The sequence below is a fragment of the Leishmania major genome, chromosome 32 (genome assembly GCF_000002725.2).
Source record: "Leishmania major strain Friedlin complete genome, chromosome 32".
Taxonomy (NCBI): domain Eukaryota; phylum Euglenozoa; class Kinetoplastea; order Trypanosomatida; family Trypanosomatidae; genus Leishmania; species Leishmania major.
In genome coordinates, this window is record NC_007273.2 from 837796 (window position 1) to 861753 (window position 23958).

Genomic DNA, 23958 nt, shown 5'->3' on the forward strand with positions numbered 1-23958 from the left:
AAGTGTGGAACGTGTCTGCGCGCGCGCTGTCATACACTTGTTTTCTAGCACTGAAGCACTGGTACTCCTCTCAATCACACCATCTATTCTGGAAGCGAAACGAATAATCAAAACGACGGCGTCACGGTGACGGGCACAGCGACGCTGTACACCAAAACAGAGCTGAGCGAAGCGGAGGTGACGAGAAATGAACGAAGAAACAGAAGACGCCGAGAGGCTCGCTCGCGTGTGTCTATGCAGAACCTAAAACCACGTATACTCTGTATGCTGAATGAAGAAAGATGTCTATGCGAACGCAAACAAAAAGCGCAGCCGGAAGTGTCTCGTGCTTTCAACCCGCTCTTGTGCGCGGCATCAACGCATTTGAGCCTTCTCTATAACGAAAAACACGCCACACCTTGGGGTCAAGACAGAGCCTCATCTACTCCAGAGACGGAAGCGAAAGAGTGCAACACTTCTTCTGAAAAGAGAGACAGAACACCCTCTTGTACTCTTGAGGACGGCCTGCAAAGTGCTGTTGTCGATGTGAGCGAGGGAGATGGGCCTGCAACACTTAGGACATCCGTGCAATGTAACACAACCACGTTGGGGAACGGGTACTGCCACTGAAGAAGCGTGTCTATAAAAGCATCCTCGTCCAGAAGTCCCACAGCGCTGCTCATGCCGTTTCCACCGTTCACTCTTTCTCCGACACAAGATACGTGCACATTTGGAAGCTCAAGCGTTGCATCTCGGATATGTCCATTGCACAGCGGAATGCTAGCGCTCACGCGAGCCCATTCACGCTTGAAAGCGGTGCTGAGGATATGAAAAGCAAAAGAGACAGTAACGCGACGGCGCAGGGCAAAGAAGTCGGCAGCAGCATCATTTCGCGACGTCACGACCGACGCGGTGGTGCTTTCGCGCAACCTCTCGGCGGCTTGCAGCAGTGACATCCACGGTGACTCGCTGAGAGTAGTTAGTGGTAGAGTATGCGTTGCGCCGCCCACCTCCTTTCTGCAGTAGCTCATGGCGAGGCTGACAAGCGGAGAAGGTGCCACAAGCCCGTCCATGCGAGCGAAAGACTCCATAAAGTGAGCATTAGTGAGGACTAGTCGCAGTGCTCCGCGCCGCGACTGCCACACATACGTCGCCGGGCAGTGGTACTCAGCCTCCAAGGCTACGGTGTCATCGGCTACACTGTCCACCCCATTTGTGCACTTCCTCCAGAGACCCGATAGCCGGAGATCTAGGCCGGACCACTGAGCCTCGTGACGAGGCTCAGATAAAACACCGAAACGCCCGCTTTCACCATCACTGCTGGCCAACCAGGAAGGGAAAAATAGTAGCTGGAGAGTACGCTGCGCTGCGCTGCCGTAGTATCGTAGGCTCCCTGAGACTTCAGCCCACTCTGCAAGAACGGGAATCAGATCATCAAAGCAGCGCGTCCCGTCGATCAGCAGACGTAGTGCGCCACACGGTTTCGCGCACTGCAGCGTACTATACGAAGAAAAAGGACATTCTTGACTCAGAGAGATACCTCGCCTGTCGGAGAGCCCACGAAAAATGCCCAAGGCAGTGCGCAATAGGTACTTCATAACACTAGTTGTGCCACCTTCATTCATATCTCTGCTTCTCTGCACGGGAACAACAAAAATAAGCTTGTAGTGCGCGTCTTGAGTGCCGGAGGTGCAATTGTGTGTCCGAAGCGCGCAGCCAAACCCACTGCTCTCCGGACAGGTAAAAAGAAGCTCCGTAGTGCACCCTAACAAGGCGGCCTGATTAGCAATCGCAGCCAAAAAATGTACGGGTGGCAGACAAGCACATGAAGAATATGCTTGCTCACTGCTTTGATCGACATCAGAGGGAGACACTACAAAAAAATGAAGTTTGAATGGCTGCGACAAATGATTTTGCGCTTCGTGGCTAAACAGCCCAGTTGCAAAAATCGTACTCGCCGAAAAGGAGGTGGTTTCAGAGAGGCAGTACGTTACTGCTGCGTTCACACTCAAAGCTGGTGCACTGTTCCACGCCTGAAGAGTGCGAATGTACTCCAGTACCGGCGCCTCGTCACCTGCATCAGGCAGGCTTGCTTTTCGACAAGTGTTGTCCTTGGTCGTTGACACGTCCACCAATGTGTCTAAAAGCCAATCGTATTCGACGTTGCATCCACCGCGTAAGCTCGGCTGCTTCGGTGTTGCGTTGTCTTGGCGTGAACGCGCAAGCGCAACAGCTTTCACAAATCCGGCAACATCAGCGTCCATGTTGCGATCTGATAAAGCAAAATGTGCAATTCCCTCACCTTTCCGCTCCTGCTCATGCTTCGTCAAAGACAGTGATGGTGCCTGAGTTTTTCCAGCTTCTGTAACGCCTCTTTCTTGTGGCTGTTCGCGAACCGACTGCGCATCTTGAGGAGCTGCCTTTGCGCTCTCTTGCGAAGTAGCTTTTACCTCTCCCTTAAGAGACGAACGGCCTCTCTGCACCGGTGCTGCCTTCTGTGTCGACCAGCTATCTGAGCGAAAAAAACAGACTGCACGCACCCTGATCAGTTTTGTGCTAGGTTCACTTGCTGGAGGACTAATCGTAATGCGCACAAAGGCGTTGAGACGGGTTCCCGGTATCTTGAGGGTAGTTACACTGCTGGGAGCGGCTGAGGTAGAGGCGGCAGTAACGAAGCCCCCACGCCGGGAGCTGGAGGTTTCAATGACAACACTGAAAAGGTCCCGTTCGCGATTGAGAAAAGCCGAAGAATGGAGGTGAAGCAATTGTCTCTCAGCAACATCCTCCACTAACAGCACGGCAACAAAGTCCTGCACATAAGTGCCAGTGCTGCCTCCCACAGACGGGCTGCTTCTACTGCTGGGCGTGTCGGACGGCAGCTCTCTACGTCGCCGCATGTCCAATCGATTTTCAAGCTCGAAAACCGCGCAAGCTTCAGGGGAAAGGGAAGTACTTGTGACCCAGCTCTTTGACGGCAGCTGAGATGAAGAAAACCACCGTCCGACGCTTTGTGGCGTCAGTAGTGCAGATATGATACCGACGCCTGTTGCTTCCACGACTTTGAAAGCAACTAGTTCGACACTTTTGATACACTCAAAAAAGTCTGCAGCTGGAGTGTCAGTGTTTTTCACCGTGCCACTAAGTTGTGGCGAGTTCTCTTGATCGTGCGACGTGGTAATCTTGGGAGATCGACCTTTTCTCTCCGCCTTCCTGGCAAAGAGTGCTTTTTCATGGCCATCACTTGGGGAAACCTGTAGTTGCTGGGTAGTCTTTTTTGCACCCACAGAGGACTCGATAACGAATGCTGCGTCAGCCGCAGCCCCAGACTCGCCACTCGACAAAGAAGCTCCTGACGCTTCCGGTGGTCTTGGTTTTGAGCATTTGCGTTGGGAAGGATTCACGCTTGATTGTGAAAGGGGGAGTGGCTGACTATGAATGGATGCCGTGTGTGCGTTTTCCGATGAAAAGGTTGTTTCTGCAGCAAGAATGCTGTCTAGAGCATCTGATATTGCCTCGATGTTCACTTTCATGATTGGTCGACGCGTCTGCAACGGAGCACTCGGAAAGAAAAACAACAGGCTATGCTGGTATTCCCTTGGCACCGCTTTCGTAAAGCCAGAGCGACTTCTGTACGGAAGCTCCTTGGGGCAAAGGAAGAAGGGCGAAAAGAGCACAGTTGTGAATTATTCACATTTCTGGTACTGCAGAAGCGCAGAATGCGCTGCAGAGTACAAGGAAAGCCATTGGTGCACTGGAGCTGTAACTCGGAAAAGCATCAGGAGACACCGGTAAGAGAGAAAAAAACGGTGTCTATCACAACCTCGAGTGTGCTGAAGCACTGGTTTCTTGCATTTTGGGTGTGTTTTCGCGGGCGTGGAATGGACAGCACTGAAGTGTGCAAAGAAGACTTGAGACTATTGTACATGACCTGCGCAGCTGCTGGCAAGCTAGGTGCCATGGAGAGAAAGCGAGGGTTGCGCACCGTCGGGTGCAGAGGTGTTTACTCTTCTTTTCGGTCAATGTTAAGCGCCGCCCTGTTGATAATCTGAAACGGGTGATGCGTGAGTCGCGACGTACCGCTATGAACGTTGTTTCGTAGAAGGTATTGTGCCAGCCACATCACCGGGTCGGGCTGTGCCTTGTCGGCAGCGTCGCTTGTTGTACCGTCCTGCGTAATTCGGTCCCTGTACTGCTTGATCAAGTCTTGAAGAGCTGGCACAAGTGTCGGAAAGACATTTTCAATGAGGTAGCGATGATCGGTAGATACTTTCTCTTCGCTGTTTCCATTGCACTTGTCGATGTGATCCAGGAAGAGGTCTTCTTCGATAAGTCGCACAAGAAGCGCGCTATCGTCTTCTGGCTGGGGTGAAATGGGCATGGTGCTTTCCAAGATGTCTACTTTTTGGTGAGGTGCTCGTGTGAAGCTGTTCGTGTGTATTGTTTACGTTCGAGAAAAGCATTAAAGAATGGGGGTCGAGGAAGCTGCGGGATGGTCGTTTTCTGGATTTTCGGCGGCCTGGCTGGGGTGGTAAGGTCTCGCCATGCTGCGGCCCGGCCTTTCCGGCGGCCCGCGCGCGGCGGCGGTTTGGGCGCCCCCTCCCTTTGCGCCACGGGGAGGACGGGCGGGCCCGGGCCGCCCCCCCCAACGGCCCGGGCGCGGGGCCCCGGCCCTCGGCGCGCAGGGAAGCCGGGGTGGCGGAGGGAGGAGGGGAGGAAACGCGATTTTGGAACCGGGGGGAGGTGGGGGGGGGGCAGCTGGAGGGCGCACGAGAAAAACCAGCCGCCCACCCGATGGAGGGGCGCCCAGGCCGCCGCAGGGGCTGAGACGGGGGCCAGCGAGGGCCGCCGCCACGCGTGGTTTTTTTTTCGCCTCACAGGTAGCTGCCAAGAGGGGAAGGCATGAAAACACACAGGAAACGATGGACATGCTCATTTCAGTGCTTATCAAACAGAAGGGCGATGCTTACAGCCAGCTGCTGCGCTGCTTCTCCTTGAGCTGACGCGCCAGATCCTGAAACGTCAGTGCTGTCTGCGCCAGCTCGGCCGATTTATCCCGCATCTCGCTCAGCCGCTCGCCGCGTTGCTGCAGCTTGCGCACATTCTCACTCATCATTCGCCGGGCCTCAGTGAGGCTAACATTCTCGCGCTCCGCGATCGCCTTGAGTTGCGCATAGCGGCCGCCCGGTGACTCATTCGGAGTGGCTGCGGTGGCGGTCGCGGTTGGCGCAGGAGCGCCAGGCTGCCGCGCAGGGGCCGGGGCCTGTGCCGGCGCTGCTGCGCTGCTTCCGCGGTTGATGGCGCCGAGCAGCTCTTGCTGCTCCCCTTTAGGGTCCGGTTTCGCGACTGGTGACGTACTTGACGGCAGAGGGGCGGGGCTTGCGTACGGTTTTGATGTAGGGGCCGCTGTAATGGGGGTGGTGCCGGCAGGCATCTGCGCAGCTCCAGCCGCTTTCGTGGCGCGCAGCGTCTCGGACTCTAGCTTCATGGCAATGTCCTCCCACGGCAGCGTCATGAGTCGCTTGAAGAAGCCCGTTTCCTGCTTCAGTGTCGGCGCCGGCGGCAGATACCGGCCGTAGCCGCGGAAGGTGCATGGCGTGAAGTGGTAGTGTGGACCGCGGAAGCAGGGGTGCTTGCGCACCCCACTTTCTTTCGAAGCACCCAAGTTTGCCTCCACAAAGAAGTGGCCAACAACGCCATTGTTGGAGCCGAGGAAGTACAGATGTAGCACGTTCTCAATCTCGACCAGCAGCACCTGAACGTTCTCCTCGCCAACAAAGTCAAGAGTGGCGTACGACTGCATCATCGACTTGGCCGTTCTGCTGTCCAGGATGCTCACCCAACGCCAGCCGTTCGCGTCGCGTGTTACCACGATGAGCGCGCCGCGGCCGTGGTACACGCTGAAGTGCTCGAGACGGCGTGCAGAGTCGAGCCTGCATGTGGCGGCTGGCACCGCGTCCGCCGCCGTGACACTCGCCTTCATCGAGGCCGGCGATCCAGTCGCGGGGAAGAGGGCGGACACTTGCACCACGGCGATCTCGTGTGCGCCAACGAACGCGATGGCTGGGTCGATGCGGTCGTTGGCGGAGGTGTCACGGCTGATTTCGTAGTCGCGCATTTCGCCCGCATCTGTGTCGTACGTGAGGTTGGCCTTGCCTGGTACCCACGTTGTCTTGACGTGCACGATGCTGCCCTGGAGCGGGCTACTCCCTGTTGCCACGGCGGCACCGCCCACGGTAATCGTCCACTCTACAGACGAGCCCAATACCTCAAACCGGACAGGCAGCAGCTTTGTGGCGCTCGTCGTCTGTGGCAACGCCACCCAGTTGGCCTCCGCGCTCTGGCGGTAGCACCAGGCCTGCGGGGCGCCGTCCGCGACGCCAAACGCAAGCGACATCGACAGCAAAGCAGCGCCAAGTGCGTCGCAGCAGGTAAGGGTACCGTACTCCCCAGCGGTGTGCACGGGTGACGAAATAGAAAGCGCGACTTCGAACACCTTGACGTCACCCGACAGGTTTGGCAGCGGCGGTTGCGCCGCTGCTGTGACCATGAGGCGCGTGGCGGACGTGGCGTACTCGGGCTGCGCGTAGGTGATCAGGCGCATCTCGCTCAAGTTCCAAAGCAACAATCCTTTCCGGTCCTTGAAGAGGCACGCGAGGCAGAGCAGGCCCGTCCTGTTGGTGCTTGTTGCGGTCCGGCTGGCCATCCAGAAGGCGTCAAGCGAGGCGATGGTTGACCCGACCGGGAGCAGCCCAGGGGGAACTTGAAGCATGAAAGGGCGGCCATCGTCACCCTTGCCCGAAAGGTCGACAAGCGCGACCGAGGAGTTCTCGAGCAGCAACAACACGCACTTGCCATCCTTGTAAACAGACACATTGCTCGTCACGGTGGACGGCTCCAGACGTGCATTAACAAGTACCGCCTGCTCCACCATCCGCTTTCCAGGCTCGCCGTTCCCGTCTAGCTGGAGCGCCGCCCGGTCCAGGTCCAGCACCAGCGAGCCGGTGTTGCGCCGAATGTCGTGTTTCATGACCGTGACGATGGACTCGGTGCTGAACACGCGCAAAATTATCTCCGTCGGCAGGAACACTGTGTGCAGCGAGGGCAGCACTGTCTCCAACACCAACCCGTCGGCGTCCTGGCCGATCGCCAAAGTTGACCACGGCACGCAGTTCGCTAAGGCTTTCGAGCTGACGCTGAAGGCCTCGTTGGACTGCGGCGACAGACAGACCGCCTGCGCTGCATCCGTGACGGTTACCATAACGCTCTGCCGCCACAAATATGCCGCATCTGAGTTAGCCGCTTCCTTGGCCTCCACGTCAGGCAGGGCGTGGCGCAGCAGTGCGTCGCCACCGCGCAGAAGCTTCTCCCACGTTGAGGGCACTGCAGTTCGTTGTATTTCCTCGGCGAGTGACCGTATCTGGTTCTCGGGCAGCCGCAATAGCAGCGCACGCGGGTACCACGGCGCCTGCGCGCTAAGCTCGCGCAGCTCACGGATGCTTTCGATGCCGCCAGTCTGACGGTTGCGCTTTGCCAGGATCGGTCGCAAGCCATCCTCGCTTGTCACGAACAGCGCCTCTAGGTCAACGTCTGTCAGCCCGCTTGTCCAGTAGTTCGACAGTACGCACGGCTCCACGTGGAAGACGTTGAAGTAGTTGTCCACCGCGTTCGCGTCGACGTCTGTGCCGTTGCCGCGTGACCCAGCCGCCGCCTTCTTCGTACGCGCCGCCTCCACGCCACGCTGAGCCGTGTACGCGTTCAGGTGTGCGATAATGGCATCCTGACGCACCACCTGCTTGTCATCAAGTCGGATAACTATCTCCAGGATGTCGCGCTGGCCGTGCAGCAACATGTACATATGGCTGTGCTTGTCGTTGGTGGTGTGGAAACGGTCCTCGAGGGCAGTGCGGGCCATGCTCAGACCCACACGATACTCATTGTACGCGAAGGCATCGACAAGGCCGGCGCTCGGGGCGCTTGGCATGCTTTGCGAGATGTGCTGAGAGAGATCAATGACCCAGTAGAGCTCGGCCACCTTGTCACGCCGCTTCTTGCTCTCGTTCCACAGGAGAACCTTGGTACAGTGCATGGTGACGGCAGCTACGTAAACGCCGCCAGGTGTCACACGGCACGTGGCCAAAAGGCTGTCCGACTGTCCGGCGATACTGCTGGCGTCGAAGAAGCAGCTCACACGAGCTTCGTCAATGTACCACTTGCACACCCCGGGAACCCCGCCCACCACACCGATGAGTGCGTTCGGGTTGTTTGGGTACGAGTCCATCGAGAGCAGAGAGCCTGTGGCGAAGAATTTGTCGCGGCTGGCGGCGCTCGTGTCAATGACGGGGCCCGCCACGCCCTTGCAGAAGGGCTTGCATAGCCCGAGAACATTCGTCTCCGTGGCGGTCCACCGCAGCTGCGGCCGCTCCTCGGGGTTGTTCGACACCGGATCGAGACGGAAATAGGACACGAGCCCGTCCTTGCGCCCCACCGCGCCGCATGTCAAGCCTTGTGCAACATGGAGGCAGGTGAACTGCGCACCAGGCCCCGTGCACCGCAGCATGCTGTCCCCGTTGCCATTCACGCCGGCGCTGTAGTCGAGGCACAAGAGCGTCTCTGACGCAAGCACCAGGAAACTGGTGGTGCCGGCGTACACAAAGGCGTCTAGCCAGTGCTCCCTGCCCGGCAGCGGCAGCAGCTCGCGGCACATCTCCTTGCCAAGCACGAGGACGCTTGCATCATCGCCGATGCACACGAGCACGCCGAGGATGGCGTCGTACTTGCAGATGTGGTAGTCCGACATAACCACTGTGCTTTTGCCGCCCATCCGAAAGGGAAGAATGACACCGCTGTCGGCGCCCCCGGCGTCCTGCGTCCGCGAGAACATTGTGTGTCTCGGAGGTGGTGAGGAGGAACGGCTATGATGTGTGCGCGGGTAGCTTCGATGTAGGTGCCGTGTATAGAAGAACGAAGGGCAATACGGCCGCGAGTGGCAGAGAGGCAGGCAGTGAAGGACCGAACTACACCCACCTACACACACACACACACACACACAGAGATACAGTCACCTGACAAGCTAGCACGAGAGATATCGGAGGAAAGGCAGAGGAGAGGCGCCATAAAGCGAGAGAAAGCGAAGATGCACATTTTGGCAGCGATGACGAACGCGGCAAGCAGTCGTGGGGAGGGACAGTACGACGTTAGTAAGAAGCACCGCGTGCGCGGATGCTTGGCGATGGCTAGGTGCTTTAACACGTCATTCCACATCTACACCTCAGCGACTTTCGCGCGGCAGCAACACTGAGGTAGAGGAGAAAGAAGAGGGATGGGGTCGTTGAGTGGGCGCAGCGCTCCAGAGCAGAAGGAGGCCTGAAGCGGCCGAGGGGGAGGGGGAAAAAGAGGGGGAGAGGGAAAAAAGAAAGCGCCCATCCCATCGCAGCAGAAAGAAGAGCGCAGCAGCAGAGTAACGAACGACCGAAAGGCAAAACAAAAAGGATGCGAGACAACGTATAGCAGCCGTGCTGGGCTCGCGCGTCGCACCGCAAGAAAAAAAAAGCATACCGTCGTGTGTCTGGCAACAAGAGGCTGAGGGTGCGCAACAACCAGAGAAAGAGATGGATAAGAACACTCCGCGAGTGAGTGGGTAAACCACCACCGCTGCGGACGTCTGCTGCTTACGCACACACACACACACACACACACCTCATACCGCTCTATTTCTGCGAGAGGGAAGGCGGGGGATGCAGAAAAGAAATGCCCTCTGCGCTGTTGCCCTGTCCTTCTCACGCCTCCTCTGGGCCAACGACAAGGAACGGGGCCACCTTGGCACACAACGTCGGCACAAAGGGGCGATACGCAGCCTTCGGCCGCATCTCCACTGCGAGGAGGTGCTCCCCAACCGTGGTCACCCTGGCGTCAGCAAACACCAATGTGGCCTGCACCGCACCGTTGGAGAGCCGCACCAATTCTCGTACCCCTGACGTGCGAAGGAAGAGCCGATGCGCACACCCATTGTCATTCCCTGCCTCTGAGGCATCATCTGGGACCGCCACTCGGTACTCCACCGCCTCGTTGGTGGCACCCCATTGTTGGTCCATGACGTACTCGCCAAAGGCGTGCGGGAGCCGCAGCACGTTGGTGCCACGTAGCTGTGAGGCCACAGGACGTACGAGGAAGAGCACGACATCGTCGTAAGAGGGGAACAGTGGAAAAGCATCTTCCTCTAGCCGCGTGGACGACTGCACTTGGCACACCCCGCCAGGAACGTCGTCACACTCAGCGATGCCGCTGCGTGTAGCCGCGAAGAAGCTGCGCCGGCCTTCCTCCACGAACGCCTTGAGCGGCGGAAGGAGGGAGCCTGGCGTCACGCGGCCGTGCTGCGGCACCCACCACAGGCGCAGCGAGACAGCGCGCAGGGAGGCGCAGATGGGCAGGACAACACTGCGGTGGTCAATTACAACTTGGCACCAGTGCGACAAGCACCGAAGGAGGCAGAGCAGTCGTGAGTCCTGATGGCCGCCGTGCATGACCACGCCAAGCTCAAAGGCATTGTCAGCGACGCGGTGCACGTAGACACCACACATGGCCTCACTCACACGCGCAGGCACATCTGGTTCAGTACGTCCACTGAACTCCTTCCGATTGTGGCAACGGGATCTGATGTGGCCCCGGCTGCCCGTTTCGGTAGGGACATCGCGGAGCGCAACATTTCCCTTGGAGGTCATCGCCAGTTGTACCTTCTCATCCATGGTGCGCGGCAGGAGAATGCATAGCGCCGCGCAGTGCGCTAGTGACACCCACGAGCTCACCACGTCTTTCTTCGCCACTGCCACTGCACGGAAGCATCGAGTGAGACGGCTGTACTCGGCGCCAGAGGAGAACATGGAGATGTAGCTGCCGCAGGCGAGGGCATGGGGGTCCAGAAGCGCTAGCACCCGTCGGTGCGCCAGAAGGGCAAGCTGGCGGCGCACGAAGGCATTGTCGACGGTGTGCCGCGGCGGTGTCCATTGCCAGTGCCTGGCCGACGCGGTTGCTGTCTGTAGAGGACTCACCGGCACAGGTGGCTCGTTCTGCGGCACTCGTGTTGGCAGAGAAGGGCGCACCGTTGAGGCTGATGAGTGCTTGTCGACGACGAAGAGAGCCGACGAGGACGGCGGCGGCGCGTTGTGTGAAAGGAAGCCCTCTGCATCTTTGGCAGCACTCGTCTCTGCCTGACTTGCCGATGCTGGTGGTGAAGGTGGTGTTGGCACAGATGCCTCCTGGGCTTGCGCTGACCGCGGTACTGACGGTACAAACTTGGAGTCGTTTTTCTGCATCCCCTCCATGTCCACACAACTGTAGTCCGTCACTGGAGCAGCTTGGTGACGCCTCTCCGTGCCCCGCGATGCCTTTTCGGCGGTCGCGGAGGGCGCTGTATAGGCCGTGCCCCCATTGACGTGCGGCTTCTTGGAGGGTGCCGATGTTAGCAGGCCGTCCTTCAACGACATCAGCATCTGTCCGACAGTGTCCGTGGTGCGGTGAGACACCAAGAGTCTCGATGTGTTGGCGCGTGCGTGGTGGAAGAAGTCGCAGTGCACCAGCCCCCACTCAGTGCCACGTGGTACGGTAGGGTTCATCGCTCCTGTGCCCTTTCTGTAGGCCGCGATGTCGCTTCGCTGGGTGACGTTCTCCACCTACGCGTGCTGCATCGGCCTTGACTGAACGAGAAGGATGACGTGGGCGAACGAGCAGGCGGCTGGGTGGAGAGGAATGAGCCGAAAAAAAGGACTCGAGTCAAACACCAGCGGTGGAGGCCCGTCTGCGCGTATGTGCGGCTGTTCCTTCGAACGAAGTAGAGTTGCTCAGTAGTTCCTCCACATACGCAGAACAGGTACTGCCGGAGAAGGGCCCGAGGACGCAACACCGTGTGCCTGACAAGTGTGCCTGCGTGGTGGTGGGAAGGAGAAGTACGCCGCGCAGCCCAGCACAACATGGGCAACCATCCAATGTCAAAGGGTGGTATATATATGTATATATATGTATATGTATATATGTATATATATATGTATATATATATATGTATACATGTATAGATATGTAGTATTACCAAAGGCGATGGGGTGGAAAAGCGCAGCGAAGAGAGTCCCTTTTTTGTTGTTGTTCGAGTGGTCATCTGTGCCCCATCATATGCCTTTGTGACCAGGCCAAGTACCTAATCCCCGCGACCACGTATGTGGGCACCGAAAAAAAAAAGGGGGGAGCAGGAACAGAGTCGCAGCTGTACTGGTGAAAGAGATGGCCGACTGGGGCACACTCGACAACACAAGGTGAGGATGGACACGCTTTCCCTCTTTCCCTCCCTTCCTGCCTCCCGCATCATACGTGGTGTACTGGAGCAGAGGTCGGGCCGATAGCAGGCCGGCTTTGGGAGACCCACGGCTTCTGGAGAGGCAGGGGCGAAGGGAAGGGAGAAGCCCATTCATCTCCAGGTAAGCGGTCGCCTCTTTCGCCCGCTCTTTTGCGGGTCTATTCTCTCGTTTCTTGTTCTCTGGTCTTTCATCGCACACCTCATCTTAGTCTCTTACACTACCCACTTAGAACACAATTGAATGAACGAAGAAAAAAGCAAGAACAACGGGCAGGGGGGAGAGGTGGTGGCACATCCCAGAAGGTGAACCGGCTCCAAGCTCCCGAGCCTGTGCTGCAGGTGCGTGTAGGTCTTCCCAAAGACCCCCTCCCCTCCTTGGAACCCCTTGACGACTGCAATGCTCACCTCGTTGATCCAGCGATGATGAGCATGGGCGAGTCGAGGGCTTGAGGGAGAAGGAGACGGAATAGGGTGAGGTGCAGCACGCCAGGTGGGGAGCAAGAAGAGGGTGGGGCGGTCAGCTTCTCTGCGCTATATCCCTCTGCTTTGATGTGCGTTCTTTCCTTTTTTTTCGCTGTCAGCTTCGCCGTTAACGGTCGCCTGCTTTTCTCCCACAACTTCGTTTCTTCCACTTGCTCTCTTTACCAAGCAAGACCACCCACCAGCCCATCCCGCTGTGAGCGCACACATGCGGCAATGCAGGCTGGTGGACCAACAACGAGAACGACAGACAGCATGATGCATAGCCAGAGAAAGTGAGTTCCGGTAGGGGGATGGAGGGATAAGTTGGCGGTCCCTTATTCATCCGCCATGCGAGCCCACGTCCGCGCGCGCACGTCCCGTGTCTCGTCCGCCGCAACCGCCGCACCGCGGCGAGGCACGTCGTTGTGGATGACAGATGACACGTCGGTGAAGCGGATGGCATCCTGTGCCGCACCAGCTTGTGGGTAGTTGAAACGATTGCGGTGAAACACTACGCTACCGCTGTCGTACGCCATTACCTTCATATCACGATCCTCGGAGTCCTTCATCGCGTTATGCACGACCTTCTGCACCTGGTCCGGCGAGACAGCAAGGTACGTAGCCAGCTTCTCCGTCGGGATGGACTCCATCGTGATGCAGATGGTCTCTAAGATGCTGGTGCGCACACGGGCCTCGAAGTGGAAGGACTCAGGCAGATGCTCTTTCACAGAGCTCCACTGCGTCCAGAAGCGCGCGAAGAGGCCGCAGCTGAGCAGATTCTCGAGTCCGTAGATGTAGTTTAGCTCCTTCTCTACGCTGGGAGAGTCCTGGACGTGGCTGGGCACGAGGCACATGCATGCTGTGAAGTCGCTTGTCTGGAAGCGGGCCAAGGACTGCAGCAAGATGCCGAGCAGGAGAGACTTGTCCGGCTGGTCGCCTTCCATCGAGGAGGCCTTGAGGTAGCGGAGAAACATTGGCAGGTTGTACTTGCCCTCGCTCAGCAGCTGCGCCACCTGGGTACCATCGTCGCGGGTCATTGCTTTAGCTTTTCGTTGTCCTGCTTGTTTAATGGGAGGAGGAGTGTGTGCGTGTGTTCTGAAGGAGGCTTTGGTACGTAGAGGGTACGTGTGTACGAACTTCTCTGCCAAAGAGAAGCGGGTGCGAGGGAGGGGGGGATTGGCGGAGAAGAAAAGAGGAAGAAGCGGTAGTGGACTCCTTGGCAGTAGATGTGCGCTTGCACGTCACCGACGGTTTTCATTTTCTTTCCTTTGCATGTGTGTATCTGTGTTGGTTACTTGCGGCGCTTTAAAACCCGCCTGTGTCCCACCCCGAGGAGGCGTCCGATGAGGTTCACGTGTCCATGTCTTTGTCTGTCGTTACCTCCGTCGTCGTCACCGTTTTCCCATAGAGCAAAGATGCCGATGAGGTTCGGCCAACACGTCTGACCCGTCTCACAGCGGTGGCCGTCCATCGGCAGCCGCAGCCACTCCAGCCAGCAAAGGGGGTAAGGGAAGCGGGTAGGAAGAGTTCGAGGTTACTGCATACACCTACAACAACCAAACCAAGGGTATAAAAACGTAAGCATGACAGCCTACATGCACATCCTCGCACACAAGCTTGTGTGTGTGCGTGAGCAATGAGGGACCGAAAACTCCACATAGACGAGCAAGAGGGAGAAGGAAGGAGAGGGAAGATCTAGTAAAGAAAGAAAGGGTGCATCTTCGTCACATCACAAAGAAGAAAGACAGAAACAGAAGTCGAGTGTACAAGTAGAATAAAACAAAGAAGTGAGTCATGATGGTAACGGATTCATTCAGGTGCGTGCGTGCGTGCGTGTGTGTGTCTCTGTGCAGTGACCATTGCAGGCGGGACCTCTCATCGGAAAAGGCGAAAAAGGAGGGGGAGATGACCAGGGCCGCAGACTGGAGAGAGAGGGAGAGAGCGGATGTCCTTGCGCGCGCACTGGGGCAGTTGAAGTGGTGGTGGAGATGCCGCGGTGTCGTCATAAGTGCAGAAGGGGTAGGGTATGAAGGGGAGAAACAGTACTCGTGAACGAGACGCCCTTTGCAGCTGAGCGAGAAGCAGAGGAAGCGAAGGAGGGTATGCTCCCGAGCAAATAAAAAATAATAACATGGAAAAAAAGGAAGCAGGCATGAGCGGCATAACAAGTAGTGCCAAGGAGAATTGAAACAGGAGGAATAGCAAACATGATCACTCGCCCGCTCAGATCACGACGTCTGTATCCCTTCCTCACCCACTTAGCAAAGCCTGCCCTCTCAACCCGTCTCTGTTGGTCCACCGCCTCCCGCCGCGTATGCCTTTTCGTGTATTCGCCTCCCCCTCCCACTTTTACTCACTGGTCCGTTTCTTTCACCACATGTCGACCGACTCACCGTACAGCTGGCGCTGCGGCGGTTGTGCGTGCCGCGATTGCAACCAGTCATCCATGGAACTATCGAAGAGGTACGAAACGGGTTTATGAGGATGCACCCCTCCGCCGATGCTAACAATGCTGATGTTACCACTGCGGTTGCGGTTGCCGTCGTGATAGATTTGCGGGGCAGATGTGGTCATCGCGGGAAGGGCATGCGAGTAAGCCATAGGCTTACCGGAGCCACTATCAGGCACCGCGTGACTGTGATGCATCGGCAAAAGGGCACGAGAAGGGTAAAAAGAGTGCGCATTGTTCACGAGCGGTGGCGATGCATAGCCAACTGCCTCGGAGACGTGTACATCCACAAGAGACGGCGGCACTGCCCGTCGTGGCGTCGCTTCGTGTGAGGCGTACCCGGCCGGAGAGTAGCGGACACTCGCGTCACCTTCGTACATTGCCCGATACGTCGGCTGCTGCTGATGGGGATGCGCTTTCTGAATGAATGCGTTCACCGGTAAATGCGGGTAGTCGAATGCCGCTGCGGATGCTTCAGGTCCGTTGATGGTGTCGTCGCTGCTAGACGAGGACCACTGCGCTGGCGGCAGGCGAGGGTAAAATGTGTGCAGTGCGAAGGGGTGAGAAGCGCCATAATTGCCCTCGGCCACTGCAGAGTTGGACGTCGTGGCACCCTCAGCAGAGACGTTTACCACAGGGTCCTGAAAACGAGCGGTCGTACCCGCGGCAGCTAGTCCACAAAACTGGTTCTCCCCGTCCTCCCACTGCGCCATGTCGACTGGGCCGCAGGCCCGCAGGGGAGACGGCACAGGGAGCGTCCGTGGAGCCCACTCATATGGCGGTAAATAGTCGGTCACATCGCGTGACCCCAAGTCGCTATACGGCTCAAAAGGCGCTCGGTTAGGCAAGGAAGAGGCCTCAGCTGCTGCACCTCCGCTTTCCACGCTGGTATTCGGCGCCGGTATCGCGGCTGGGACATCATGGCTGGTGCTGCCCCAATCGCTGGGGCCGTCATCCAGGGCGTCCGCGCTCGGGTACACCTTTGTCTCCATCCCCGGAGGCGTTGCATTGCTGCGTGAATCTGATGAGACGTTGCTGCTGCGGTGGTACATCTTCGGTTGCCTCGTCTGGCGCGCGTTGGTGGAGCTTGTTGTGCCAGCTGCTGTCAGTCCGTTAATATGCAACCACGCTGTTGCCGTCTGTGAGTGAGATGCGCTGTTAAGGTGCCCTTGTGCGACGGAGTCATCGCTGTTCTCCTGCGGCCAAATCTCTGCGGCCGTTATGCTTCCGGGGCTGCCGTGCTTCTTCGCGTCCTCTGCGCCTTTCTTGCTCTTGTACGTCTGTGCACTGCTGCTGCTGCTGCTGCTACTGCTGTGTGGACACTTCGCAGATCCCACGGAATCTACTGAAAGAGGTAGCGATCCGTCACTCCACGAGCTGACCCCGGGGTGACAGCGGTACTGATGCTTGTTCCTGCGTCCTTTGGGCGTTTCCCTGGAGGACTCTGACGGAGCCGCTGTTCTCGTTACTCTGGCTAATGCCGCCGCGGTGCTGTCGTTATCCGCTTTGCCAGTGGCTTGGCTGTTGCTCTTCTTCTTTGAGTTCCATCCTCGGCCATTCTCCGTTTCTCCGGGAGCAGCAGCAGCAGCTGAAATCTGTGGCACATTCTCTAAACGACCCGGTGTCGCCGGCAGCGGCGTGGCACCCTCGCGTTCAGTTAAAGGGAGCGAATTCGCAGCATGGACGGATGTGTAGAGGTTCTGTGCCGCAAACCCCTGCTCAGCTGCAGCCCAGCGCTCCCTTTCCGTCTCACGCGCCGCCGCCTCCTCAAGCGTGGGGTGATCCTTCCGCCGTTTCGCCTTTTTGCAGTTCACGCAGCCCATTGTATGTGCTGCGCCCGGCGGCGCTTCTGCGTTCGTTGGCCGTGGAGAATTGTCTGGTAGAGCAGGTGCGCAGAGGGAGAGGTGAAAGGTGTGTGTGCTGCTGCTGCTGCACTCGGAGCGGACGAGAGCAACCGGTGGAGACTGAAAAAAGAAGCCTTCCTTCTGGAGGGTTGATGCGTTGTTTATTCAGATTCGATCTACAAGGGCAAACAACGGAAGTGGCACACGTGAAGCGGGCAAAAACACGCAGGTAGAAGTACGTGGCGGCGCTCGCAAAGGCGGTGGCACTGCTGCGTTTGCACGAGTGGCAATGTGTCACGATGCGCCGTCGTTAAGCTCCACTGGTGCAATGAAACAGGGGGAGAGCACTACTCGCGCGCTTATACCCTCAATGAATCCGTTGCTTCTTGCACCTTCGGTGTGTGTGTGTGTGTGTGTGTATGTGTGTGTGTGTGTGTGTGTGTGTGTGTGTGTGTGTGTATGAAGGCGAGAGAGCGAAGGCAGTGCAGAGCGAATAAATCAATGCGTGAAGAGAAACAAAGAAAAAGCGGTGGCTTGTTCTCCTTCCAAGAGTTTCTGGCAGGCATCAGGCCGAGGGGCGGCATGCTCGATGTGGCGCTCAACTTGCACGTTGCAGAGCCGCTAAAGACGACGTCTCCGATGCCAGTACAGCAACTTCGCCTCTTGTGGCCCTTACTCCACACCGTGCGCGATGGTGGGAGAGAAGTGATGGGGTGCGGTAACTCGGCCGTGCTCCTGCGCATCCCCCTCTACTTCACCTAATGCGCGAGAATACACGTGCACATGCACGTGCGCGCCACAAAAGAAAAGTGCAGTAGCAGCTGCGAGTCGATGTTCATTGACTGCCTTGATGCCTTTCCGTTCCCTCTCCAGTTACGTCTATGGTGGTCAACTGACCCTCCAACTGGCAGTGGTAGAGCAGCTGCCGCCTCGACGGGAGCACACACACACACACACACACACACACACACATACACATACGCATGTGCATACCCGACGGATGTGTCAGCGCTGCTGCTGCTGCTTTTCCTTTTCTTTAGCTGAGAGAGAGGGGCGGTGGATGAACGCAGGCCATTTATATGGCCGTGTCTCCTTCCCTTCTCTGCCTGCGCACGGGCACACGGGCACACATGCGCCGCATCAACGCCGAGCGGTTCCTCTCCACGGGCTAGAGGTCCGTCAGCATGTTCTGCGGCAGACCTTTGCGAAAGCGCGTCTTGAGCACAAAGTCGCGCGCCAGCTGATGACCCCTCGCCGGCTCCAGCGGGCCAACGTGGATGCTGGCGTCGAACGGGTCTCCTGGAACGACGTCCCACTGATGAAACCGGAAGAGCGGAAAAGCCTGCCCGTGCGTGAGCATGCGTATCTGCGTCTCCAGACCAAAGCTGTCCATGGCAGGTACCAACGCGTGTGCTCGGATAAGGGTTGTGGCGGCGATAGGCTCTTCGCCGAGCATCGCGCCACGTCGCTGCTGCAGGATGTCGCCGAGCTGTACGACACACTCGGGTGCGCACAAGATCTCAACAGCCATCACCGGCTCCATCAGTCGAGGGCGGGCACCAAACAGAGAGTGACGGAGTGCCGTGCGCGCGTTCGAGAGGACGACGGCGTCACGGGTCGATGCGTCAATGTCGGCAAAGATAAGCTTTGCGGCCACGCCGCGGACCATCTCACCCACCAAAGGGCCGGCCGCCATAGTGGAACGGAAGGCCGAGACGACAGCACGCTGGTGGGCGGCTTTGAGAGGGTGATGGGCCTCCTCTGCCAAGGTGTCGTCAATGAGAATGCTGGGCCCCTTCGTGCCGTCCGGCCCAGCAGCTAGCACGTGCTGCGCGTCGAGCGCGTCAAAGCCGTAGTCACGTCGCAATATCGTCCACAGCTTACGCGGCTGACGGTCTTCGTCGAGCTCCGTCGAGAAGAGGCGCAGCTGCTCGTACTCGATTGCTTGCGTGAAAGTGCGTGGCAGTGCCCCGCTTACAAAGCCGACGGAGTTGTTGCGCGTTCCCGTCATGGCCAGCAGGCCTTCCGCGTCTTGCACCGTCTCTGCGAACGTCACGAACGGCTGCGAAATACCGACCGGCACGCTAGGGCACAGACCATGGCGGAGTTCGTGCAGCGCTGTGTCCAGCTGCAGCTCCCCAAAGCCGCTGATCGTGTACTCGCCAGTTTCCTCTTTGTGTACGTCGAGACCAGGGGAGGTGCGGAGCAGCACGCCGAGACCGTCCTGGACACTGCTGGCTTTCGCTGGGTCGCGCACCTCCATCGAGACGTGCAGCAGTGGCTGCGGGAACCCCAACGAGCGCACCTTGATGGGTACAACCCACTCTGAAGTGATGCCGCAAGCTTCGGGAGGAGCGGGAGCGCCTTCGTCCTCGGCCAACACGGCTGCCGCCGCGGCGCCGCCCACCAGAACAATGTGCGACCCCGATCGCGCCGGCAAGCCCGTCGCGTACACCGTCTGCCCCGCGGTGGCTCGTTGAACCGGCACAAAGCCATCTTCCACAGTACGCAGGTACAGACCCTGTACCTCCACCTCATAGTACGGGTCCGCGTCACTGCTGAACTCGTCAAAGGCGATTAGCCGGAGTCTCGACTGGCCACCGTTGCAGCTACTCGACACCCATGCGCCCTTGCTCTTGCTCCTGCTGTTTACACGCAGAGTGCCGTACGTGACGCGCACGACGGCTGCCAGGGTATCCTTGGCTTCGAAGACACGCTGGAGAGATGCGACAGCGATGACAAGGTCGTCGGCCCTCGCTGTAGCGGCGCCACCCTCCTTCCCCTCAGCGGCGGCAGCGGCAGCGTCTCTCATAGAGCACAACGCACTTGTGCCGTACTTCTCGGAGAGCCACCGCGAACGAGCCGGAGGTGCCGGCAACACACTGAGGATTGCATCCAAGGTCTCTCCGGTAGGGGCGCCGCAGAAGTAGCGCATTGCCTCCTGCAGCGCCGAGAGCGGCGAGCGAGGCAGCTTGGCGAGGTCAGGCGAGAGGGTCTGCGCTGCCTCGCCCGTCACCGAGTGCGCGACGATTTTGTAGAGTGGTTCCAGCACGAACTGCACAAAACTGGGGCGCTGACGGAAGTTAACAATCTTCTTGAATTCCTTCTTTTCATATGTGGTTTGCCCCCACAGCTTCGTCGCGAGCGCAGCGGCGTTGATGCGTGGGTACGCCGCCGCGTACTTCATCGCGAACGTCTCCAGTGAAAAGCAGAGGCCAAGTTTGACAGAAGAGAAGCACACCGTGCCACGCTCAGGGGATACAAGGAAGGCGTCATACGTGGTGCCACAGCTCGCGATGACGTTGTTGACAGCATCCACGACCATGCGCAGCTTGCGGTACGCGTCGAGCGGTGGTAGCTTGATGTCGATCATGAGACGGTCCACCTTGGTAATGACAAGGACAATCGGCAACTGCTCATTTACAATGGCGTGGCGCAGCAGCCGCTCGCTGTGGTCGCTCAACGACTCTGCCGCGTCGACACAGAACAGAACGGCGTCCGCAAGACGCATGCCGGACGCGGTCTCACCAATCAGATCCGGATGTCCCGGAGTGTCAATGACCGTGATTTGCCGAGAAGTCGGCTGCAGCTCCGCGCCCCCAGTGATGATGGTCAGCACGTGGCTCTTCAATGTCATCTCTCGATCAACCTCATCCTGTCGCTTGTGGTACGAACGCTCGTGCAGCAGCAGCTCGACCAGCGACGTCTTGCCATGGTGGAGGGAGCCAGCAACCACGACGTTCCGCATGCGGTCGGGTAGGGTGGAGAGAACGTCTAGGTAGTTCTGCGAAGCCGACGCGCTGTGTGGCCGTTGGTGATGACGATCGCCGTCCAGCAGTACCAGCTGTGAAGACGCTGTGCCTTCCCGCCCGGCATAGCGGTTCTCCAGCAAGAACTGCGCTTCATTGCTCCAGCCCACGGCTCGGCGCCCGTGCGACTGCAGCTCGCTCTGGTCCACCAGTGGCTCGTGCAGCGCCTGTGTGCCCTCCTCACCAATGACAAGTTCGACATCGTCACTGAAGTCGGAGTGGCTCCCCGAATCACTTCTGTCGAGAGGTCGACCGTGAGCGTCCTCCTCGGCACTGCGCGACCTGGACTTGGAGCTGCCTCGCGACTCCTGAACAGAGCGCCATTCGGATCTGCCTTCTTCACCCCCCCTACCATCGCCGTTGCTGGCGCTGGTGCGGTTTCCATACTCGTCGTAGCCGAAGTCCATCGACGTGTCCCCCCTCCCTCTCTCACACTGTTTACTTGCTGTATGCGCAGGAGGAGGAAGAGAGAGAGAGAGATGCCAAGTGAAGCAAAAAAACGCAGCCACGCATGCGTGTTGCGGGCACGGGTGTGTGTGCAGCGAGAGAGGAGGAGAGGGACGACAGAAAGAAAGCAGAGTATCGGAGGGGGTGGTGGTGGTGTGTGTGTGTGGGGGGGGGGCGTGCCCAGTGGCTTGAGACATCGCTTCCGTGGAAGCGAGAGAGATCGTGAGGACGGATCGCCTACCTCCTGAAACGGTGAGGACACGACGGCACACAGGCAAAGCGCGCACCACTAACCCCTTTCCCTCCACGCTGGAACGGCTGCGGGGTCTCCCCCTAGCTGATCCCAGAGCTGTTCATTCACGCCCTTCTGCGATAATATTCCTTTCCTCCAGTGATTGTGAGCACCAGAAGGACTGCAACCAACATAAAGATACACATAAGGGAACGACGGCGGCGGTGGGGCGTGTGTGAGGGCCAGGCTGCAACTCCTGTCATGGTAGCTGCATCACAAGAGAGAAAAGTTGTGAGCTGCGTGTCGCCGCGTATACAACCTGGTTGCACCCGCTGGGCACACCCGACAAAGACCAACACACACACACACAGAAAGAAGAGGCGCCTCCTCGGGGGTGGTGATCTCATCCTTGCCCTTTTGCCCTCGCATTGAGCAGAGGGCACTCCCACCAGCAGCCCCGAAAGCCACACGCTCAGCTGTGCCGCTCGTAACGCAGTGAGCCCTCTGGATTCCGCAGCGACGGCGCGGGCGTATTCGGGGCGTTGTAAAAAGTTGCCAACACACACTGCTCCAGCGACATTTGATGCTGGCGCTGCTCTAGCGAGTTGCGAACCTGCCGCTCGCGCACCTCCTTCAACTCCTCCGGCGACTCCGCCTCCAGACGCATGGCCATGCAGTTCACCATCTGCGCAATATCGGGGCGTCGCGTCTCCAGCCTCTCCGTGTGCAGGAACGCCACGAGAAGAAGCGAAAAGCCGCAGATGAGAAGCACAGCCAAGTACGACTGCGTCTCCGGTCGGAAGTTGTACTCCGTTCTCCGCACTTCCCAGTCAAGGCATGAGACCAGCCCTAACCGATTGATGTAGAGGGTACGCGACAGCCGATCATCCTCCAACACCGCCAAGTCCTTGTGTGCTTGATTGATGAGTTCGCGCTGCGCGGAGACGCTCGTAATGTTGCGGTTGCGGTGGAAGCCGGAGCGGACTTGCTGCAGCAGCAGCATTCGTATCGTCACATTGGGGATCCGGTGCGTCGCCTTCAGGTACCGGCGATACAGGAGGGCAACGGCATCACTCGGAATGAGAGCGGACATGATGGCAGCGGAGAACAATGAAAGGCTTGCAAGAAGGGTGTGGAGATACAGGGAGCGTAATGAAAGAGGAGAGCAAGGCTTTACGAGGAGACGATACGGGAAAAGTGGTAAGACGCGTTTCAAACTAAAAAAGAGGGAGGAGGGGTGTGGGCCCAGCCCAGCCACAGATTCACCTACACCCGCAAACCCACGCGAACACGCTACGATACCAAGAGGCACGGTAACTCGACTGCAAGGTGGGGAAGCAACATCCAAGAACAAAATAAATATATATATAAACCGCAGCACTCGCGATACAAGCTCCCATACGCAGGCTGGCTCTCTCCCTCACCGAGAAAGACACGCTGGTGATTCGAGCGTGCGCCCCCTCTCTTGAAGAAGAGCTGCACGCGTTGTCCGAGGACTCGTTACACGCGAGATAGCAAGGGTAAGCACAGAAGAGAGTGCGAAGAATGCACGACCAATGCTACTACATATGCGACCGAGATGGCTGAGAAGTACGCAGAGGGGCGCGTGAAGCTGTTGGCTGGTGGCGGTGACGGCTAAGATTTCAGGAACTGCTTGAATACTCCGCCTCCCAAAACACACGCAGAGTCCGAAGCCGATCACACGGTGCAGAAGAAGACTGCCGCGACACGTGCTTGTACGGTGCTCGCGTAGCCCGTCTCCTATTTCGTGAAAATGTCCGCTGGTCCACGCTGCACCGTTCGCTAGCCCTGATGCTCTACCTCTCGCCCACCACCTAAAGGCTGCTTGGCACTATGCGTGCAACACAACGTGTGCTTCCTCGCCTGACTCCCTTACTACTATGCCTACAAGATACGTGTGTGCCGAGATGAATAAAAGCTTCTGCGTGTGCGTTGCAGCGAGCAAGTTTGCTTACGAAAGGACAATACATGTGTACCAAGAGAGAGGGGCACGCATATGTCACGCAGTTGTCGCCGCCTTGCGGATGTCCCGGTTGAGGTGCAAGGAATAAGTCGATGGGAGACGAGAGACAGAGCGAGAAGGGGAAAGCGAAATTCGTTCAGTGCTCCAAAGGAATAGCGGCCGCTTTGGGGACGCTGCCTCCGATCCTCTACCGGAGCTAGCCATAAACCCTGACAAGAACTACGCTCCCCCACTCTCCTTGCGCGTTGTTCGACCCCGCCCGTATTTGACCTGCGGCCTCGATGCTTCATCTTCTTGTGCGTGCGTGGGGGGGGGAAGAGGGGCGCAGGCACTCACAAGGGTGAAGTGGAGTCGGCCCGTGACCATCTTGCGTGCTTCACTGCCTTCCTGTAGCAAATAAGAATAAAGCGTG

The 23958-nt window shown here is 58.2% G+C and overlaps 7 protein-coding genes across 7 annotated transcripts; all 7 read right to left on the minus strand.

Moving 5' to 3' along the window:
* Positions 1 to 404: 404 nt before the first annotated feature.
* Positions 405 to 3509, minus strand: LMJF_32_2155 (conserved hypothetical protein; the record flags this gene model as incomplete). Its single annotated transcript, XM_001685486.1, has 1 exon — positions 405 to 3509. One exon carries the CDS (start codon positions 3507 to 3509, stop codon positions 405 to 407), a length of 3105 nt encoding a protein of 1034 aa, XP_001685538.1.
* Positions 3510 to 4942: 1433 nt separating this feature from the next.
* LMJF_32_2160 (putative R-SNARE protein) lies at positions 4943 to 8860 on the minus strand (the record flags this gene model as incomplete). The annotated part of the gene is made up of 1 exon (XM_001685487.1): positions 4943 to 8860. The coding sequence occupies one exon, from the start codon at positions 8858 to 8860 to the stop codon at positions 4943 to 4945; it is 3918 nt and encodes a 1305-aa protein (XP_001685539.1).
* Positions 8861 to 9755: 895 nt separating this feature from the next.
* LMJF_32_2170 (conserved hypothetical protein) lies at positions 9756 to 11588 on the minus strand (the record flags this gene model as incomplete). Its single annotated transcript, XM_001685488.1, has 1 exon — positions 9756 to 11588. One exon carries the CDS (start codon positions 11586 to 11588, stop codon positions 9756 to 9758), a length of 1833 nt encoding a protein of 610 aa, XP_001685540.1.
* A 1528-nt stretch (positions 11589 to 13116) lies between these two features.
* On the minus strand, positions 13117 to 13818 carry LMJF_32_2180 (conserved hypothetical protein; the record flags this gene model as incomplete). The annotated part of the gene is made up of 1 exon (XM_001685489.1): positions 13117 to 13818. One exon carries the CDS (start codon positions 13816 to 13818, stop codon positions 13117 to 13119), a length of 702 nt encoding a protein of 233 aa, XP_001685541.1.
* A 1333-nt stretch (positions 13819 to 15151) lies between these two features.
* Positions 15152 to 17053, minus strand: LMJF_32_2190 (hypothetical protein; the record flags this gene model as incomplete). Its single annotated transcript, XM_001685490.1, has 1 exon — positions 15152 to 17053. One exon carries the CDS (start codon positions 17051 to 17053, stop codon positions 15152 to 15154), a length of 1902 nt encoding a protein of 633 aa, XP_001685542.1.
* Positions 17054 to 18242: 1189 nt separating this feature from the next.
* LMJF_32_2200 (small nuclear ribonucleoprotein component-like protein) lies at positions 18243 to 21290 on the minus strand (the record flags this gene model as incomplete). The annotated part of the gene is made up of 1 exon (XM_001685491.1): positions 18243 to 21290. One exon carries the CDS (start codon positions 21288 to 21290, stop codon positions 18243 to 18245), a length of 3048 nt encoding a protein of 1015 aa, XP_001685543.1.
* A 744-nt stretch (positions 21291 to 22034) lies between these two features.
* Positions 22035 to 22655, minus strand: LMJF_32_2210 (conserved hypothetical protein; the record flags this gene model as incomplete). Its single annotated transcript, XM_001685492.1, has 1 exon — positions 22035 to 22655. The coding sequence occupies one exon, from the start codon at positions 22653 to 22655 to the stop codon at positions 22035 to 22037; it is 621 nt and encodes a 206-aa protein (XP_001685544.1).
* Between the last annotated feature and the right edge of the window lie 1303 nt (positions 22656 to 23958).